This window comes from Equus asinus, chromosome 5, assembly GCF_041296235.1.
Source record: "Equus asinus isolate D_3611 breed Donkey chromosome 5, EquAss-T2T_v2, whole genome shotgun sequence".
NCBI classification, from domain to species: Eukaryota; Metazoa; Chordata; class Mammalia; order Perissodactyla; family Equidae; genus Equus; species Equus asinus.
Window position 1 is genome coordinate 94,010,398 of NC_091794.1, and position 22,250 is coordinate 94,032,647.

General features: G+C 44.9%; 1 protein-coding gene across 2 annotated transcripts in view; it reads right to left on the minus strand.

Annotated features, from left to right (window-relative positions):
* ARID1A (AT-rich interaction domain 1A) overlaps positions 1 to 21,819 on the minus strand; it is a 67,299-nt gene extending 45,480 nt beyond the window's left edge. For both annotated transcript variants that reach the window (XM_070510631.1, XM_014854972.3), the window contains exon 1: positions 20,620 to 21,819. In XM_070510631.1, coding sequence (XP_070366732.1) covers positions 20,620 to 21,753 — 1,134 coding nt within the window. In that variant the 5' untranslated portion in view covers positions 21,754 to 21,819. The remainder of the gene's footprint in view (positions 1 to 20,619) is intronic.
* Positions 21,820 to 22,250: the final 431 nt, after the last annotated feature.

Genomic DNA, 22,250 nt, shown 5'->3' on the forward strand with positions numbered 1-22,250 from the left:
CTCTCACATTTCTAAATGTCCTACTGTAAATTTAGTTTGGATCATAAATTTTAGCACTTAGTTATCCAGCTGACTGCAACTCTCAAGACTTAGTTCTGGGAAGGCAGAAATCAGGTGTTTTATCTTCAAAGTTGCCCCAAAGACCCCAAGTGCAAACTGGTGCTCAGTAACTTCAATGTACCAGGCTGCCCTACTGCAAGAAGTGGGTAGGGATACTATGATGAGAAAGTCCAGATCAAACTATGTAGCCACAGGGCCAGGGGCACACTCTAGACCCTAAATCAGGTTATGAGTTTGAGGGCAGAAAAAAATGTGGACTGAACTGAAAGAGAAGAGGGGAGGGTAGAAAAACAGCCAAGGGAGAAGAAACACACTTTTGAGAAGAAACTTCTGTGCCCTCATATACCAGAGGTCTTCAAACTGCGCAGGCATCCCCAAACAACTGCTTAAAAACAAAAGGCTAAAGGCAAGTTACCTTTTCTTCTCTCATCAAGGGGCCTGGACTCCCAACAGAGGACAGCAACTTACACTGAGGCTAGTCAATAAAAGGTTCAAAGACTCTTCCACCAACTTTAGGAAATCTTTGCAGACCAAAAATAAATGCAAGTCACAGAAATTCTTATTCTAAAAAGAAAATTAAGACATTTCCCTTTCTTGGACATCAGATTTCTGATCCCCTCCCTGCACCAGAGTTATAATCAACAGAATATGCAGTTTAGCAAACTAAAATATATTCAATTCAAACAGATTACTCTGCTTGCATGTCAAAGTTAAACATCTGCTCATATCAGAAGGGGAGGTGGGTAAGGACCTAACTCACACTTCTGACATTTAAAGCCATTGTGAAAGATTTGTGATTTGCAGTTATAGATGAAATGTCATCTTCCAATCTCTCGTAACAGAGAAGGGGCCTTAAATCTTCACTAATCAGTTTTATTGGAAAGTAGCAATTTCAGACCAGAAAAATTCCTACTACATGCAAGATAGAAAAGCCAGTATCAGTAGTCTGCAGGAACCAAGGAAGAAGCAGAGGATGGGAAATGCCAAACCCTGGCTGCAAAAAGCCAGAGATTCCACTCTGGGCAAGACGGAGAGGAAATCCTTTCAATGGGAAACCACATGAGTAGATTACTGTGATTACACTTCAAAAGCAAAGGCTCTGCTACAAAGACACATAATTGAGAGGAAAATGCTGCCCCCTTGATCAGGGAAGTCGGGTCGCCTGGTATATACTCTCCTGCATTCATAAAAAATAAAAATAAAAAAGAGGAAAAGAGCCATAAGAAAACCCCCATCTCCATCTACCACTTGTCTCTTTCCAGATCACTGGCCATGTTACCAACTGCCTGCCAAATGAAATGCATCAAAAGATGTAGTTTCGGGGCATCAAAGGCAAGGATGCCTAGCAGGCTGGTCCCTCTGAACACAGTCATGCATCGCTTAACGACAGACTAACCGCTTGCATAAAGAGTTCCCCTGCTCCAAACAAATGGAATTACGAGCCCCTTCAGACCAGTGGCTAATGGAATCACTCACAACTTCTTATTGCACCATGGAAAGCCATAACAACCCTCAGGGGTTGCTGAGATATAACAGCCTGGAATTTAAATTCTCCAATTTCTGACCAAAACTGATGGAGAAGAGAGCAGAGAAGATGGAGTCAGGGACTCAAACTTCAAAGCAGAAAGACACTGTTCACCAAAATATACCACACCACATGACAATGGCACCAGGAAAGAGAAACTTAATTTTCCTGAAATAAAAGTCCAATTGAGGAAAGCTTCAGGCGTCAGTCCCGATCCAAAGATGCAGAAAGTTTGTGATCAAGTAGCAACCCTAAGGAGCCAGATTTGGTACCCAAGGACTGGCAAGAACACAACAGAGAGGGATGGGCTGGGGCTGCCAAAAAGGTGTCCATCAGAAAGCAGAAGTCTTGACTACCACTTGCTCTGTCACCCTAAGTGCCAACTAGTTGGGGCCAGTATAAACCAAGAGCCATAACCTTGGATTCTGGACATTTAAATATTATTTCTTACTCCTTGTGCTTTCAATTTATTCCTGGCCAGATTTGTTGTATGACTTTTAATAATAACAATAAAAAAAAGCATCCCTGGCTCTTTAACCGAAAGAACCCCCTAATTGATTCCCACAGTAATTAACCTGCATTTTACCTCAGAGAGCGGTAGTTAAGGAAGTCGGCACTGCTATTTATAACTCATCTCAAATTGAGGGCAGACTGCCTAAAATCTAACACATCCCAGCTGTACTCCTGTTTGAACTGGGGCCAAGGGAATTTTTTAAAGCAATCTTGGCACCGAATGAATGACACCAACAGTATGAGAGCGCGAGCGGTTGTGTTGTGGTGACGTAGCAGTGGAGGTGGAATGGGAGGGGGCCAGTGTACTGTGATCCCTCTCGTGCATGCCTGCTGCTTGCTGAGTCCCAGTACAGTAAGCTGGGAACCGCCCACTGAGAGCCAAACACAGGAAAAGGCTTTTCCTGTGGAACGCCTTGAAGTGAGAAACACATGGCTAATCTGCATAAACGCGAAGCCACACCGCCCCTGCCAGGAAGGTTAGTGCTCGTAATCTCTGGCCATGAAGCTGGCTGCCTGGGAGGACTTGGACTGGCGCCTGATAACCCAGAAAGAGTCAAGAGAACAGATGGGTAAGGACCCCGGCAGAAAACAGCCCCAGGTCACGTGACTCGCCACATGGCCCCGCCAGCACAAACTATTGTCTGGCTGCAGAGCTCCCATACAAAGGCACCCGGCCCCAGCTTCCTGTGATTACAGGGACAGGCGGCAGCTGTTGATCCAGTTCCCGTACTGGACCCTCCCCTGTTGAAAAGCATTCCAGGCAGGGACAAATATAAAAGCTAAGGCCTCTCCCAACCAACGAGCTTTCAGTTTCCTGCAAGTTCCACGTGGCTCCACTCAGATCTTAGGATGGAAGGAGTAGATGTCCATAAAAAGAACCACCCTTTGTACCCTAGTTCACATGAGTTGACCAGTGTAAGACATTCTCATTGTGCCCCCTTCTCCAGCCACACAGACATCTGTATCCAGTGCTTTTTTTACTTTTCCCGTATTTCATGGCTTTGAAGGCTGGTCAAGGACCCCTACCCCAACTGAGGAGAAACTGTCCAGAAACCTGCTTATTTAGTTCTATCCCCAGACCGTGCCTCCTAAAATCCTCCTGAGGAGACTCCCTTCATTTTGTTTAGCATTTAAACAGTCATGTTTCCCCACTGTTTATGTGACCTAGGACAGGAAGAAGTAAGAGATTCCTAACGCCCTATTTGGCCTCACCAGACACCATTCAAGATTTCCTGAAGCTAAACTGATGATAGGGAAATAAAAATCTCTCATCAGATATACATAAAAACACCTGACCCAGAAAATCAAACTCAGCCTATGATTCTTTTTTTTTTTTTTAAAGATTTTACTTTTTCCCTTTTTCTCCCCAAAGCCCCCTGGTACATGGTTGTATATTTTTAGTTATGGGTCCTTCTAGTTGTGGCATGTGGGATGCTGCCTCAGCATGGCTTGATGAGCAGTGCCATGTCGGCGCCCAGGATCTGAACCAGCGAAACCCTGGGCCACCGAAGCAGAGTGCGCGAACTTAACCACTCAGCCACAGGGCCGGCCCCCAGCCTATGATTCTTATCATTCATAACCTGAGAATCACAACCAAGTTTTCTACTTTACAAGAGATGAGAAATGATTCTTTGATTCTAGTTCGAGTTCATTCAAGTTCTAAGAAACTGGTCATCTGCTTATGATGAGAGAGAAATTACCAACAACTAGTTTGCAACTACCACTCCAAAGAGACAGGTTTGTTTTAATTCTTTCAAAGTTCCATAAGTATCCAAGTTCGATATAAATAAAAAATCCAAAGTCAATGAAAAGTTCTATCTATCCCATTCTGTTTACAGAACCAATTCTAGAAAATCAGGCATGTTACCCTTTGCAGACTAAGAGCCCACTCAAAGACATCATCTGAAGCATTAGCCCAACCAAGCCTCTAGGAGGGGCTGCAACCAGACATCAGACTCAGGACCTTCCAACCCAAACTCTGTCTCTAAAGTGATAGAGAACAAGACAAGAGGCCTGGCTCAGAGATATTTAGGCCCTGTGGCTCCATCCTTCCAGACCAGAAGATCAGAGAAAACTCACTAAGGTTAGAAAAAAGAGATGAAAGGGGGAAGAGTCACTGAATTATCTAGCAAAACTCAAACAGATCATGAGAACCAACTGTAATAACCACCTCACAGCTGTCCACCCAAAAGAAGCATGCCAGAAAAACCACAACCAGGTGGCTGGTATTTCTTTGGTTCCAGAAAGAGCCCTTCAAATAAAGCAGCTAGAGCCCAAACTAATGAATCCCTCAACAAATGATAAAGTCCTGCTCCTCATCTAGAGCACTTTCATTAGCCATCTTTCAGAGAAAACGCTCTTCTGAAAATGATGAAGATCACTTTTTTGGAAGACCAAACTTAGCTAACCAATTTCTCCCAACTTCCAGCAAATTATAAAAGCCTCTACGAAACCACACAACTTCTTGAGAAAGAACTCCTCTTCAGGTACTGCTTAAAACCCAGGGTTATAAAAACAGTAAGGCCCCAAGAAGACAATTAAACAGGAACTGAAATGCCATTTGATAAAATTAAACATCCCCTTCTTTACAATCTTTTAATCTGAAGAGCAAGGCAGCAGCACAACATGGTGAAAAGAGTACTACTAGGGTGAGAGAACACCTGGGCTCCCATCCCAAGTCTCTGACCAACTCCCCAGGGGAGCAGGGAAGGCATTAGCCAGGTTGTACCTTACCCTTCTCAGCTACACAATCAAATCATGCCCTCCAGATTCTGAATCAGCAGCTCTGGGATGCAGCCAGGGATCTCCTTAGGCAATTCTCACATCCAGTCTGGGAGCATTTGGGCTACATGGCCTCCCTCCAAAACTCCTCCCATCTCCAGCACAGAGACTCTAGAACTCAGATCCACAATCAGTTTCCCTAGCCAAATAACGGTCTGAAAAAGGCAGTGCCTGGCAAATAGAGAAAAACCAGGAATGCACCACAGATTCTCAGATTCCCAAATAGGCAGCATTCTCAGGCAAAGCTGAGCTTTCCCAAATTCCTACATCCAGTCCCTGATTGTCTTGTTCACGTGGGCACGCATCAATAACATACTATATGCTTTACTTATTTATCTTGTTTGCTGTCTGTATCCTACACTAGAATATAAGCTTTAGGAACATACAGATTTGTAGGTAAAACAAACATTCCTACTTTAAAAGTAGGAAAGGAAAGAGGCCTGTGGAAGAATAAGTAAAATTCTATCTGGAGGCCTCGCAATTCCTAACCTCGTTGACGCTGAGAAAATGCTTTGGCTCTATATGGCTGTCCTCAGCAACGGTTAAGAGCCCTGCCTCCACGATGCCTTTAACTTCTCTGTCCCTTGGTTTCCACATCACCACAATAGAGTAACAGTAGTAGCACTCTCAGGGTTGAATGAAATGAGTTGATACATTAAAACACAACACTGTCCCTCAAAACAGCTGGACATGTTCTGGCCTCAGAGCCCCTGTATTCACTGATCTTTCCACCTGGAATACTCTTTCTTCTCCCAGGTATTAGTATAGCTCACTCTCACATCAAGTATCAGTTCAATTTGGCCTTCCCTGGTGAACCCATCTAAAATTTTAAACCTACACACTACTTATACCTGGCCCGTGATTAACTTTTCTCCTAAGCATGTATCACTAGCATACTATATGGTTTACTTACTCATCTTTTTTAATGTCTATATCCTAGACTAGAATACATAAGCTCTAGGAGGTGGGTATGTGTCTGTGTTTAATTGACTGCTTTATCCTCCAGCACCGAAAATGTTAACTATTACCATCCTACACAAGTCCCAAATTTTTAGCAATAAACTTTAGAAACCAGAACAATTAAGATCTGATCCCACACACTCAAGACCCAGAAACTCAAACTGGTCAATCAGAGGTTAACAAATAAATTAAAGTTATGCTTTAAAAACAGAAAAAAAGCATAGGTTTTGACACCACTCTGAGCAAGTCATTTCATCCCTTGACATCAGAACCATCTGTAAAATGGGGATTAAAAAACTAACAAAGAGACGGTTCAAATGATAAGTATATGAAATGCTTGTTATAGTACCAGTTCATAAAGTACACACACAACAGTCATTACTTCCCTCTCTCCACCCTCAATAAGAGAAAAAAGCAGAATGGGGTTGAAAGCAGTTTCAAAATGTCTATTTAAAAAACAAGAACACACAAATCAGACACCAAAAGAGTTGACCAGTCCAATTCTCAAGCTCCACCTACTTTCAGTCTGTTCTCCCAAAGGAATTCGTTCAACAGCTCCTTTCCAAGAATCCTGACACTGAAGCTCAATAGTTTTCAACCAGGGCAAAATGAACCCCTGTAAAGTGTTTGGAAATAAATGTATGATAGTCCCTCTTTTGGTTATCACAGTGACTCTGTGGCGCTACTGGCATTTATTACCTGAGGAGCAGGATGCCAAATGTCCTGCAATGCATCTCCACACAAAGAAGAGCCTTGCTGAGAGAGAATGGACTCTAGCCCATTACAAGTCCAATCTCAGATGGAGAATTTCCTGTAACACTTGACCCTGGAGCAGTGAAGGGAAAGGGAATCAGAACTGACCGATATCCATCCCAAGAGCCCAACCGTACAAAGCCATCCACTAGCCAAGGTAATCATAAATAAAAATTTACTTTAAAAAATAGCTGGAAGATAATTTACTGAAGATAGTACTTTTCCTCCAGTGCATTTATTACATTGTAATTATATAGTTATTTGTGATTATTTACTTACATCTTTCCCACTAGAAAGTACTCCAGGGAGGTAGAAATTATGAATCCCATGTTCCAAACACAGTGCCTGATACACTGTAGCAGCTCAGTAAGTATTTGTTGCATTCCTGTAAGCAACTGGCATATGATTGGTAGGTACTCACAGGTTTTCCGAAAAAAAGTTTTGCCATGAGACTTCTTAAATTGGCAAGTCCCAATTGTATCGTATACTTTAAATTAGACAACATTTCAGTAACACGACTGGGCAATTAGTTGAGCTAAAAAAAAGTTCTTATCCCCAAAATTCCTGAGAAATGGGGAACACGATCCAAGTCTAGGAAATCTTGATGGTATGCAAGGAAGGTAGGTTGGTATACTGCATCCCAGTACATGCTCAATAATTAAAAACTTAATAATGTACAGACCTTGCTACCCACATGAGGTGGTATGGGTTGACACCAGAAAAAGGTACTTCCTCCCACAAACCATCCTCTGGTGCTTCTACTAGGGAAAGGACCTTAATGTGGACAGACCACAAGCCCAAACAAGTGGGACAGTGTTTTTAGGCATTTTCTACCCTGCTTGTCATTTATCATTAAGCGAAGAGCATGGAGAGGCAAGGGTCATGTACCCTTACAAACTGAGCTTTACTCAGGAGGGTAAATACCAACTTTTCAATAAAGACACTTCTAAATCACACCTAGTTCTTCTGACCTAGTTTCTAAAATACTCCTCCCTCTTCCATATCAAACTGCTTTGCTCAAAAACAAAGCAAAAGCAAAAACTGCTCCTAACCACAAAACTTTAAGGCCTCATTTGGTTTCTCGTTCAAAAAAAAAAAAAAAAACTCTCATTTCCCCCATTCCTTTTGTTTTATCTATAACTCCAAACTTAGACTGGCCTTATAAGGGTTATATAGAAAGATCCTAAATTTCTCTAAGTGCACAGTTCTACATCCTGCCAAAGTTATTACTTCTATAGTAAAAGGTGTCTGTGACACACCACTGAGCTGTAGGAACTTGACGTACATGCAGTCAAGGATTCCGTTTGCCATCATGCTTTGATTGATTGCCACCAATCCAATCAAGCCCTGTATTTTGATAAAGACACTGAGAAGCAGCAGCAACACCACTGTGTTTATTTCATTAATTCCTAGGGCTGTCTTGGAACACTTTTCAAAAATGCCAACCTTCCACCTGGTCCCCCCTAAGCCCACCCTGAACTATAACAGGCCCAATTAAATAAGTTAAAGAATGGCTCAGGACACAACCCTTATTAAGATTATAGGTGCCATCAAATCCTCAGGCTTTTTTAAGGTCAGCAATCCCCTGAATGAAAAGCCATAGAGTCCTATAAATTCTCCAGTTCTTTTCAAAACTCCAAAAGTACACTGGTACCAACGTCTTCTACACCATTGTCCAAAGAAATGTGTACAAGAAATACATGGGTACAGAAATATACGAGACCAAAAATTACCAGCTGTCTTTTCTGAAGCTTGTCTCTCCTCTTTATTTGCTATCTCTGGCCAGTGTAATCAAATTGGGGTGGACACTTGGCATGCTAAGCTATGTAAATCTACCTAAAATTTATCCCTACCCCGACACTCAAGTCTGTTCTAGCTCATACACCCTTTAGAAATGGTCTTATTCAAGGCACACAGAACTTCCCTTTGGTGAATGTGTCTGGGTGGGTGAACCCAGCTATCTCAACCTCATTTTATTTTAACCCAAAATACCATAATGAGACCACATATTGGTCACTTGAGGTTTTATGTAGGGGTTTTAAACAAGCCAACTCAAAGCTGTACTGGGAAAGCAGAGGATTCAAATCACAGACTAGAAAGAAAAACAAGAATGTTACAAATCTGTCCTGGACCAACAGAACCCCAAAAACAGATTAGGGAGGGCTAAGAAACAGTCTCTAAATCAAAGGCAATAAAGTGGGAAAAGAGAAGAGGTAGAAATCATTTAGGAGATTTCTGTTTATTAGTTAATTAGACAAAGGCACTTCCTGACTCTAGCTCAGCCATTCCAAAAGGGGTAAGCAGACACCAGGAATCTTCAGTAAAATGATGTTGATCTGAAAGTGGTATAAACTGCATCTCCAGTCCTTTTAAAGACATTTTACCAGCTCTGGGGTGGTAAAGTTACTGAGGTCTCCATGTGCTTTGCATTCTATTAACAGAGTTAGACACCAAAAGAGAGAATGAAAAAAGAAAAGAACAAGAACAGAGAAAATAAAGCTAAAAGGCAGAGGGATGATAAAGCGAGTTTAAAACACACACACACAGAAAGAATATAAGACTCCCTACTAGAGCATTTGTCTGTACATACAAATATCAAATCACAGATCAAACTGTCAGCATACTGCCTCCCGGAAGCCTCTGCCTTCACTGCAGCCTGGTCACAGTGATCACAGCTTCAATTCTCAGGCAGGAGGGAAAAGAGGCCTGGTACAAGGAAACTTGTTTTCAATGGGAAGGATACAGAAACCACATCGGGTTTTCAGAAAGCCCAGGTGAACCAGAACACTGGTTCTCCACTTGGTCTTTGCAATAGTTACTGTTTGTTACCTGACCATTTCTGTAACTTTCATTTCTGTGCCAAGCACAGTCCTTATTCATTAAGTCATACATCTGGAGGTCTTGGCTCAAATGTCCACTCCTCAGAGACCTCATCCACTTCAGAGATGGGGCAACTTGTCAGGAGTCTACTTAGTGGGTTTATTTGCTAGGACTTCACAACAAGGTATACAAGGAAAGGAAACAGCAAAACTCAGGCTGGCCACTGGGGAGTGCAGAGAGAGAAAGGGAGGGAAGTCATCAAGGATGGCCTACTGAGAGATCACCAGATCACCAAAGGCCCTGTTCTCAGATCAGCTGACCATCACAAGCAGAAAGAACATCAACGGCATTTAATTAATGCTCCAATACTGGCCTCTGAGTAGCATTTTAAGAATCACTTTCTTAGGTAGTTTATTCCAACTGGTCGTACTTGGAGATCACTACAGGTCACCATCCTAAAATGGTCTTTTCCACCTTCATCAAACAATCAGAGACTATCCCCATGTTGTGTCACCAAAGAGCTAAGAGAAACAGAGATGGAAGGCAGGGAGTCCCCAAGTCCTATAAATAAAGAGACATGTTTTGTCACTAGAGTTTATCATTATTGCACAGTAGAAGATCCATCTCAAAAATATTTTCCTTCTTCTCTCCCAACCCCAAGCACTTTTAAACTTTTCTCCATCCAACAGAACTTTCACATCATGGGAAGGGCAGGTACATCTGAAACAACAGCCTATGGTAAAATTTGCAAGAAGCTCCTCAGGTAGTTCAGATATATTCTGTAGCCCAGTTGAGCATAAATGCCTAAATCCAGTTCTCAAACTTGAGCATGCATTACAACAGCCTGGAGGGCTTGTTAAAACACACTGCCAGAGTTTTAGATTCTGTAGGTCTGAAGGAGTATTTGCATTTCCAAACAGGGCCCAGGTGATGCTGATGCTGATGGTTAGGGAATGTACTTTGAACCGCTGCACTAATCGCTCTCTCAAACTACAACAACAGTTGCTTAATAAAATTTGTTGGGTTTTATTAAAGAATACAACACAGATGTAGCTAAGAACTATGGGATAGCTTTTAATTCAGTGAAGACCAACACTGCCTTTAATTACTCAATTCTATCTACCAGCCGGGAGTCAAGTTCGAATTTTGATTATAGTACTTTCACATATCTTATTTAACATTTACTACAGCCTGCAAGGCAATATGTTTTTCTTCATTGTATAGTTGAGGATACAGATTCAGAGGAGTTAAGCAACTTGCCTAAAGTCACACAGCCCAAGGGATCTTTAAACCTCGGTTTTAGAGCTGACTCTGCTATGAAACTTTGTGTGAGGTGCTTAACCTTTATGCATTCACTCTCCCCAAGTGGAAAATTAAGACAATAATCCTTGCCTCTCCAGTGAGTGCTCCGAGACCTAGACAGTAAAATCACTCTGCAAATATTTTCATAAATGCAAGTTACTCTCACTTAGATCAAAGGGAAGAACTCTATTTTTGAGCCTGAATCCCTCCCCCATCTCCACTCTCAAAGATCCCTCCAGAAGAGAAAGGGCCCAGAGGACCAAATGCTGCCAGTTCTCACCACTGGGATCACATGGCCATTCATCAGAAACCTAAATAAAATTCTAAATGGAAGGGATGGATAGGACAGAATCTAGACATAATGTCAAACTGTAACCAAAGGTTTTTCAGTCTTTCAACCCATTTATGAGTTCCAGGCTATTGCAAAAGTAATGTCCCAGCAAGCGTTAGTGCTTAAATAATTTATTTTGGAGAAGCAAATTTAGTATTTTATACTGTTAAAACTCTTGAGGAATCAGACAAACCTGGATTCAAATTCCGAACTCTACCTTTTACCAGCTTTTTGCTCTAGGGGAAATTTCTCATTCTTACTCTATTTCCTCATCTGTAAAGTGGGAGGAATAACAATAGAACACACTTCTCACAGCTTTGAAGATTAAATGAGGAAATTCATGGAGACACCCAAACATAGTGCTTGGCACAAAGTAGGTGTTCAAATGCATAGTAATCATCTTTAATATTCACCCCCTACATGCCATCATTTGAAAACTGGGATCTAGTGATGTCCTTGGCCTATCCCAGGTCCAGGACAAACTGTGGATAAACTACATACAGAATTGTTCACCAAATCCTTTATAATATAGTTATCTTTGGCAGTCCAGATTCCTAAACAGGTAAAAAGTTAGAAGTCTGCAGACGAAAGGCAGACTATCCAAATCTGAATCATCAGGAGTTTCACACGTGGAAACCAACGGCTGGACCAACACATGAACTCCACCACCTTAGGACCAGAACAGAATGTTGTCCAAAAAGCGAGAAAGCCATCTGTATTAGCCAGACAAGACATAGTAACAAATAGCAACTAACTCCAAGCATTCCTACTTGGGTGACTTGTTCTCTAAGGACAACAGAAAGCCATAATAAAGTCTACCCAAGAGAAAGGGGAAATCACTGGGCAAGAAGAGCCCAAAGACTATCTGTTTCCCCTGAAAGGAAGCACCCAGCACGATTAGCCTTTAATCCTCTACCACGTGGCTGAACTCACACTCTTCTTAAAGTCAAAGTACACCAGACACGAGTCAGTTGAAAGTAAACAGCTGGACTCACATGCACTCATGCCCAGCAAGCAATTTGTGACCTTAAGGAAAACAGGAGGCAAAATAAAAGACACCAAGCACACAGCAAATGGGTTTTTAAATGACTGATATCACACCAACCCCTAGACTCCCCTGCTGCCATCGTGCTGGTGCTAAATCTTGAGAGGGGAGTTTCTTTTAACAGAGATGTCTATAAACAAGCAAGCTGAAAGCTAACAAGTTTAAGAGGGAAAAGCAAGCAAAAATCTTGGCTACTGGTGATGAGCCACAGAAAATCATGAATGTGTCAGTGCCAAGGGAGGAGGAAATCTAATATCTAACACTGCAGACTTGGGAACCCAGAAGCAAAGAAGCCATAAGGAAGCCCAAATGCAAAAGAGAGAAAAAAAGCACGTGGCACATTTCCTCTTCATATGGGTAGCAATTCAAGCAGCACTCTGGGCCTGCAGAGCACATAGCCCCAGTGCCCAAAGCCCTTTAGTATTTCGTATCAACATTAACTTCCTGGAGGGCGACAAAAATCTGTCCTGGATTACTGGGTGATTTCTAATATGCACCATAACCAACACTAAGTCAACATTTTAGGGATCAAATTTCCTACTCTGCAGCACGTTGGAATGCATTCTTGGCATTAGACTCCTTCCCATTCCAGTGCACCCTTAGAAAACGCAGAAGCCACTAGGAAATAAAGACTCAACCTATCCCAAGACCATCTCCTAGTATGCACAAATGACTAACAAAAACAGAAGTTCACTCAGATATCCCTTCACATTCAATAAAAACTAATTCTATCTATTTAAATAGGAGGAGGAGCAATTTCAAGGAAGAATACTCAAGGCAGTTAAGTCAACACTCACTCTAACTTGGATTCTTCTAAAACCAGGATTGACTAAGGAGTTTATCTCAAGCCCTTACACACCTGCTGTCCATGGCAGATGAACCACTGCGCTCCAATTCTGAGTTACTAGAAACTCACTTTTGCAAAATGCCAGAATGGCAACACAAGAGATTTTTCTAAACTAGAATCTGTATTCAAGACTCCATACTTCTATACAGTCATGCATTGCTTAACGACGGGGATACATTCTGAGATACGCATCATTAGGCGATTTTGTCTTCATGCCAACATCACAGAGTGTACTTAGACAAACCTAGATGGTATAGCCTACACATCTAGGCTATACACATCTAGTACTAATCTTATGGGACCACTGTCATATATGTGGTCCCTCATTGACAGAAACACGTGGTGCATGACTGTACTAGAACAGTGCAACCCATCCTTCTCTTCCAGGTGGAAGCACTGCAGTAGCCTGGCACTGGACACTCTATGCATCTTCAGCTGTTAAGCATCCACTCACAGCCCTTGAAAAGTGCCAGAAATAACGTGTGGTCCTATCACACATGGAACAGCAGGTAAAGAGAAACCAAAATCACTACATTTCAGAAGCTCCCAAAAGGAATAAGCATGTGTTTGCAGCATTTATGAGCCTCTTGGCCACAGCCAACCTAATCACAAGCACTATTAAAGGCCATTTCTGTGAACAGATGGGCAAACTGCCTATGTGTAGGCTTACCCACCCATCAACCCTCAATAAAAGGTCTGATCCAAGCAACTCAGCTTAAGCATAGCTCCCAACTCTTCAGAAACGGCAGCAGCCTGAGTCCCAACAGGTACTTCATCGCTCTTGTTTTGTTTAGGAAAGGTCAATTAACTCTGCTAAAAAAGAAAAACTCCAGGCTTTCCAACCAAAGTTGAACCACCATTACTGCAGAGTCGTCCAGGACACACAACTCTGAAGGTGACATGAACTTCCAAACCCAAAATTACTACAAAAGAGCCCCTGAACTGGCCAAGAACTTGGCAGGTTGTACTAAAGGCCCCACATAACCACAGGAACCACTAAGACCCTGGAACTACTCTCTTTCAAGGAATTTTATGGTTACAGTCCAAATTCTCAAAGTCACTGGAATGAGACAACTACAGGTTGGGGGATGGAAGTATAATTTGGATTCTATAAAGCCCAGGGAACTCAGACTAGCTTTATGAAAAAGCAAATTAATATTTTAACTTTTCCCTTCTTGAACATTCAGCTTCACAAATCACTGCCTCTGAAAAGATGTCCCAGGTTAACCCTGCCCAACTCTGATTGCTCCTTATTCTCAGATTCTTTCAGCCCATATACTTAGTTTGGTCTATATCCATTTATAAAACCTTGCTTTGCAAGTTTTCCAGATGTGTGCACATAAGTATGCTTTTCCAAGAAAACTAAATTCCTCTGAAGCAGATATTGCCTCTATCTTTTAAGTCCCTTCCTAGTTTCCAATTGGTAGGTTCACATAGGGCTACTTCCTAAGGTAGAAATCACGCTCTCAGCAACAAGTCTTAAGTTCTAACACCCTCACCACCACCATACTGGGAAAGGCCTGGGCAACTACTGTTAATGTTAACCCAAGTTTTTGTACTTTGTTTTAAAACACGCTGATGGCCTTGGGTAAGTTAGGTGAACCTACAAATTATGGTCAGGGCCATAATTACGTTCATATTCTCTACTACTATGCTAAGTTAAAAAGGTACTTCCAAGGACTCTGGTCCAAAAAACACCTCTTGTGAGAAAACTGGTGTCAGAGCCAGTGGGTTTAGTTTAAATCTGGTCATCTCACAAGGCTACCAAAGCAGAGTATCAAAGGCAGACAGCTAAAATACTTCTTCCTCCATAAAAAGAATGTTTCACTGAAGGAACACAGAAATGTTTTTAATCCTAAAATGGCAATTTCAAAAACAAAGATTGAATCTACCCACATAACACTGAAGGCATGATTTAGTGAGTCCCCAAACATTTGGACTTTGTACTGACCCAGGAACACGGGGCATTAATTTTAATATATAAGTGATGCACAGGAGTCCAATAAAACTATATAAATAACCCCAGCCCTTGGAGTGCGCTTATAATCCTGAGAGCCAGAGCAGAACAGAGGCCGAGGACAACGCCAAAGTTGCAATATCTTTTTTTCTCCTTTCTGGTATTCCAAAAATGCAAACCCAACCCTAAAAACATCTCACCAAACTACAAAAACTTTCTGAAAGAACAAGGCTTTAAAACTCAAAGTCTCATAAACCAAGCTTTTGGAGGATACTTACCTCACTATTGAAATTTAGGGCCTTCTTTCCAAACTTCTGTTTATTTGCATTCTGAAACTGCAATCGATTTTGAACAGGGCTCCAGGTGCCCTGAACTTAGCATGGAGCCAGAGCCATGGAGGCTGCTCTTCCAGGGCAGCATCTTTTCTCTTCAAATCTCTTTTAGATCATCTCTCCTTATCTCTGAGCTCTCTGCACCCGCCGCACTATCCTCTTCTCTATCCCCAAGTCTTTTTCTCCAATGTTATTTTACTCTACCATATAAGAAGAGACTAGCATTATCTTTGCTTGAAAACTGTTTATTAATTTGCCTGTCAAACATTCTATAGAGCCGTTTACATCTTACTACAGAAACCTCCTGGGTACATATTGACAGCTCAGCAAGTATTTACACAAAGCTCTGAAACATTTGGTTCCTTCAAAGAGGAAGAAGCTGCTGTGTCAAGCAGAGAATTATCAAACACCTTTCCCTCTACCTTTTCCCCTCTTTTATAAAAGGAAGCTTCCTTCTAGCACACCCCTAATGTGCCTAAATTACACTTCTAAACTACTAAACCAGGAGGAGAAAGAATGGAAATTCAGGTGTGCTGGAGAAGAGAAAGAATAGCATTTCCAAGACCACTTGCAAACCACACCACAGTTAAAAAACCAGGGGTATAAGAAAAGGCAATACACCTATGAAATTGACGCTGAGACGGTTAGCTTTTCCTGTTTCAGTCTCAGGAACTTTTGCTCCTCTCTCAGCAAAATTTACAGGGCAAGTTCAGGCACTCAGATTACAACCAACTGCCCAAACCAGACCAAGACCTGCCTAAACACCAGAAGAGTCTGGAGGGCTTAATGCTACCTCTCCCCACCTTCCTGTCCCCCCCCAAAAAACACAATGTTAATGCTGAATTTATGAATATCCACTCCCCACTCCACCCCTAATCTACCAGCAAAACTCTGTTGGACATTTTGAAGCAACTATTTTTCAAGTCTTGCTGTAATGAAGTCTGCCTAATTTTTCAACTACCGTTTAGTGTTTTAAAACCACCAACCAGGTGGAATGACTAATGACAAACAGATTAACAGTTTGAAGGCAAAACAGTCTGGTAAGGCTTTTTCTATAAAGGGACACAGACCACCATGCCACCCAACTGTTCAGAGCTTGTTCCTGTAAATCCTCAGGGGAAAATAACCTTGAGTTCCTTGAGCCCACGGGAAGAAAGATGGTCTCAAGACCCCTCCTGATAAATGTACAGGAAGAAGCTGCCCTCATAACAAGCCAGGTATGGAAGTACAAGCAGATGTGTAGCATCAGAAAGGGAGAAGGTCATGTAGTCCACCAACTTCACTTTACTGATGAAGAGAAAATGAAAGAGAAGGCAAATGACTTGCCCAAAGTCACACTGCTTAATCCAAACCTGCACGTAGAACCAAAGCCTCCTCTCCTCCTCCTGAGTCTGTGTTCCTTAGCCCTCACCACTCTGCCACACAACTCCATGTACGTTAGTAATGATACTGACCAACCTAAACAAGGAAAAAGTCAGAGATAAAAGCCACAGGAATCAGGACTCCATTTCAGAGACGGAGGTCTCCCAGCTCAGGGGCAGGAAAAAACTACTCAGTGTCAATTTATTTTGAATACCATATTTTAACCATATTTGCATGCTTCAGTTGCTTCTAGAATTTTGGGATTTGAAGCCAATCAATACAACCTTTCGGGGGGGTGGGAGGAGCAAAGAGCCTTGATCATTACTTTGATAGCCTATTTCCACATTTAAAAAAAGTTCACTAAGCTCTTTGCAAAAGGCCTACTGTAGATATCACACCCTACAGGAGTCAATCCAACATATGAATGTTTAATGCAATCCAAGACATCTTGTTACAGCAGGTGCCACTTGTCATGGTTACTCTGTGTCACACACAAAAGAAGAAACCTAAAAAAGTCCTCACAGGGCCCAATACAAAGAAGCCAACCTTAGTCTGGCTGCTTTCCCTCTTCTTTCACCACCATCCCAACCCCATTACCCTCTGTTCTCTCACGGACAGCAGAGAAACAAGAAGCCCCCACAACTGAGTGCTGTCTCAGTGTGGTTTTCCTAGTCCCTCCTATTTGAGAGAGCTCCAAGAGTCCTGTATTTCAGCCAGCCCAGAATTTCTGCCAGTAGGCATTCCCATAATAAGTCCAGGATTCCTGTATTTGTTTCCCAGGAGTTGGAAATATCATTTGATATTTCCACAGCAGGAACTAACAGCCAAACATCTACAATCAAATCCTTCTTGATCCTGGACTATATAGCCTATTTCATTTTTCACTTTGGTGAGCTGGTACTACTCTCAAAGTACTACAGCTAAAAGCATCCCAAATGAAAAAACTTTACATGAAGTTCAAGTGCACAGGTGACCGAAAAGTATTTCATCAACAGCAGAATTCAACATCGTGGGACACGATACTACTTATGGAAAGGGACAAAAGTGCATCTGCTGGGATCTTCCCAGCTCCCATGACAAGACATAGCCACAATATACACACTTACCTAATCTTTATTTCATAAAGGTAGAGTTAAACGAGAACATTACCACCTTAGCTGTGTCAATCAAGTCTCTGCAAAATACTCTCAATCTAAGACTGAGTTAGGGAAAAAAGGGGACAGAGCAAGACTCAATTATTTAAGAATGCTTAAGAACAGGGCATCATGGTCTGCTAAGAGGTTTGTCCTTAAGCAGTAAAGAAGAATTCAGAACAAAGTCTATCCACCTACAACCTTCATCTAGACTACATACCTGAAGCAGCCCACAACACTGGAAGTTGCACTGTCTCTTCTACAAGTGCATGCTCACCAGCCCATTTTCTGGGTCTCAGGGGAGTAGGCAACTGAACTGAAACTGAACAAGAATCTATGTGTTGTGTGAAGTGCTAGGTCCAGTGATGTTACGAGCTAATCAGAAAATTCACCCAAAAGCAGCACAGACTAGCTTCCAAGCAGGGATTATATCTATTTTCCTACCATTTACCCAACATGGAGCATAGTACCTAGCAAAACAGAAAGTGCTCAAACGTTTGTTTAATGACTGAAAAACAGAAATCACTACACAGCAAAAGTTATTATCAAAAAAAAGAGAAAAAGTCCTTGCCTGACTATCCCCAAACCAACAGAATTCAAATCAATTTGCTTTTAAATGAGCCTTGACTTATCTCAAATAATTTCCTCTAATAATTTAAGAAAGATAAATTTCTCAGCCTCCACTCCCTCCAGCAAAAAAGAGAAAGGAATGAGGGGAAAGAGGTGTAGACTATAGAATGACCCAAAGACAAGAAAATGTTCTGTTTTCTAAGATAAAACTTATCCTCCAAGACACTAGAAATCAAATTTAAAATTCCCCTATTTCTTCCCCAGATGTAGAACATCATGGAAGACATGCAGTCAAGGCACAGAACTCTAAACCTGCCATCCAACACAACTATTTTCAAAACTCCCAGCTCAGTGGAAGAGTAGAAAAGCAGTTCTAGCATGGGGAGGGAATACAGCTAATTAGACTGCCTAAGTGAACAAAATCTTGTAGCACAAAGATATAACTGGGTACTGTGGGGGGGGGGGGGGTGCGGTGGGCATGAACAGAGCTTTTTTCCCTCTTTGAAAAGATACACGACTCCATAGACTACCCCATATTCCTGACCAAAGCATTGCAGACAGACATGATGAAGAGGGAAGAAGAGCAAAATACAAATAAGATAGATCACATAAAAATGTGCCTAAAAGTTGTAATTTCTAAGCAAATCTAAAGTGTCATTGTAGGTTATATCTTTACCATCTTGGAAGATAGAAAAAAGTGGAATATACCTTACAATACAAAGAAAAAAACTGGGTGGCCCTCTATTTCAAAGCTTTAAAAATGATTGATGACAAAACAGAAAACTAGTCTTTCTGATATTCCAGGAACAAATGACAAATTTCACCAAACCAAGTCTTTAGGAGAAAGTCCCTCTCAAGATCATGAAAGATGTCAGCTTCCCTTTAAATTGAGTTGCTCTCCCAAAGTTCAATTTACAAAAGTGTTAACAAAATTCAACGCGTAAACAAAGAATGAGGCCAGCCTTCCTTAGAACACGTGAACCTAATACGAAATTCTCTCAGAAAGCTTCCAGTTCTCAAAAAAAATTTTTTAAAAGTTTGCTCCTACCCCATCTCTCATAAAGACCCCACATTTGCCACTCAATAAAAAGCCCAGTAAAATAATTTCAATTCTGCAAAGCAAACAGGGCCAAAATTACTCAAGACAAATGCATCTTCAGAGCTATCAAAGAAGTCATTTATACTATCAGGAAAGTCACAAAACCAAAACAAACAGCAAACCCATTGTAGAGAAAAACTCAGCTACTGTTCTGACAACACAGAATCTATTTCAAGCTGCATAAAACATAACAAGCAAAATAAATCCAAGGTACAAGCAAAATGCCACTGCCTCCTCTTTTGTTTCAGGCACAATGTAACAAGGGCAGCCTGTCTAGGGCTCTGCTCCTGCTGATACAGTATTGCTGCTTAAACCTCCCTCCTCAAGGTCACAGCCAATTTCAGCTCTGGAATAAAAGGCAGATAGAGGCAGCGATGGTTTGGGTTATCACTGGCAGAAAAGCAGAGTGTAAAAGTTTATGAGCTCATCAGGATTGTTGTACCATTACATCAGAGGCAATTATAAATGGCCAAGAGCAGGAGATGGGGAGCCAATCAGATCACAGATAGGATGTCAACCTAAGACCAACTGTCTCCTGGCTTTGACAGAAGGATTTTACCTCCATAATTCAAATCCCAAACCAAAGCAATCTGCACTTACTACTCCAATCACTCAGCTGTTTACCAGCACTTCCAGGGAGAAGCCAAGGCCACTGGGCCGACGGAGACTAAGACAAGAGATGGCCCGGGCTGCCCAGGGTGAACCGCAGCCGGCCTCTAGCTGCCCCCAAGCAGTCCCCTGCCCTCCCTGGAGGTCCCCCCGAGCCCGAGGGGCCCCTCCTTGAAAGCACAGATGGGAGACGGCCTAGAGGAAGGCAGGGGGTCAGAGAGAAGCGGCAGGTGAGCAAAGAACTGTTCACTCAACTCTCCACCTCCTAGCACTGCCTACACCCCTAACCCGAGCCCCCAGCACCCCCTCACCCCAGGCAGGGCCCTTCCCCGCACACTCTGCCCCGCACCCCCTTGAAGACCCCCGGAGTTCGGAGGGACCAGGGGAGAGGGAGAAGGGGAGCAGACACCTCAGGGAAAGCCCCACACAAAGGCTGAAGGAGGAAAGGAGAGGAAGGCAGACAGGCAGCCATTTTAAGAGAGAAGAGCCAGACAATGGCAGCTCCCCAGCAGTGGGGGCCCCGGACTGGGGGTAGCCCACGGCTGTGGCCTGCTCCCCGCAGCCGCCACCCACTCCCAGGACCCCGCTCGCCCCAGCCCCCTCCCCACTCAGCTGTGTACCTGCGGGGTCCGGGCGAGCGGCTGCCCCCCGCCGCCGCTGCTCCCGGGGCTCATGGGCGCGTGGTGGCTCCTTTGTTGGGCCCCTCCCGAGGCGGCTGCCGCCGCCGCCGCCGCCGCAGCAGACCCCCAGCACTGCGAGGCCATGTCCGCCGGGCCCTTGCCGGCGCCCCCGTCCTGGGGCCCGCCGCCGTAGTCGCCCCCGGGGTAGCCCTGGTAGCCCCGGGCCGAGCTGGGCGACGTGAGCAGTTGGTTGAGGGTGGGGGTGGCGGTGGGCTGGGGGGTTCCCCCGCCAGCCGCGGAGGGGCCGCCTCCCGCCATGGCCCCGAAGCGCTGCTGAGCGAAGGACGAAGACGACGAGGAGGCGGAGGCGCTGGAGGAGGGAGGCGGCTTGGAGCCCGCGGCCGCCACCGCGCCGGAGCCCGGAGTGCCACCTCTCGGGGAGCTCAGCGCGTAGGCCTGGGGGGGCGGGGGGTAGGCGCTGCGGTTGGGGTAGTAGGAGTTGTACTGGTGGTTGGGGAAGCCGTGGTCGTGCGAGTTCTGCTGGGGCCCCGCGTAGGGCTCCAGGCCCCCGCCGCCGCCGCTCTGCAGCGCTGCCAGGCCAGGGCTTTGTTGTCCGCCATGTTGTTGGTGGAAGACGGCGGCCGCCGCGGCGGCGACGGCAGACGGGCTCCGGCCGTAGGGTTGCCCAAAGCCGTAGGCTGGGGGCGGCAAGGCGGCCGCGGCTGAGTGAGGAGGCGCCCCCACCCCATCGCTGCTGCCGCCGCCGCCGCCGCCGGGCGGCTCCGTGAGGTTATTGTTCAGGGCGGGCCTAGGGCCCGCGTTCCCGTTCGAGTTCTTCAGGTCCGGCTCCGCGCCGGGCCCGCCGCCGCCTCCGGCTCCGCCGCCGCCGCCACCCCCATTGCTCTCGGCCCCGTCCTGCAGCTCTTTTCCCAGCGGCTGCGGCGGCCCCACGGCGGGGCCCTCGCTTTCCTGCCCGGCGGCTGCCTTCATTTCCCCGCGCTCGGCCGCTGCCGCCGCCGCCGCCTCGCCCCCCGCCTCCTCCCGCTGCTGCTGCTCCGCTTTCTTCAGCTCCGAGGGCGGCGGCGGCGGGTTGCCCAGGCTGCTGGCGGCGGCGGGGGCGACCTGCGCGGCCATGATCCCCGCTGTCTCGTCCGCGAAGAGACCCGGCCCTGTCTTCGTCGTCTCCCCCCCTCCCACCCCGCCCCGGGGCTGAGTCCCCCGGGCTGCCCTCCCCACCCGCCCGGGCGGGCCTCGCGGGGCTCCGCTGCTGCGCTGCGCTCGCTCGCTCGCTCCTCTCCCCCCCGCCCCGCCGGCTCAGGCTCCGGGCTGGCGGCGGCGGAGGAGGAGGAGGCGGCGGCGGCGGCCGAGGCGCCGGCGGCTCAGCTGCTCCCGGCTCTGTAGGCTCGGGACCCGGCTCTCCCGGCTCATTCCCCCCAAGCCCTTGCCTGGGAATGAGGGGGGCGGTGGAGGCTTCGCTCCCCAGGGCCTGGCCCCGCTGTGACTCTCCGCTTTCTGCTGCCGGAGAAAGGAGGAGGGAGGGAGGGAGGGAGGCGAGGGGGAGGGGGCGGGGAGGGAGGGAGCGGGGGGAGGGGGACCCGGGACGGGCGGGCTGGAGGGCGCGCGGCAGCAGC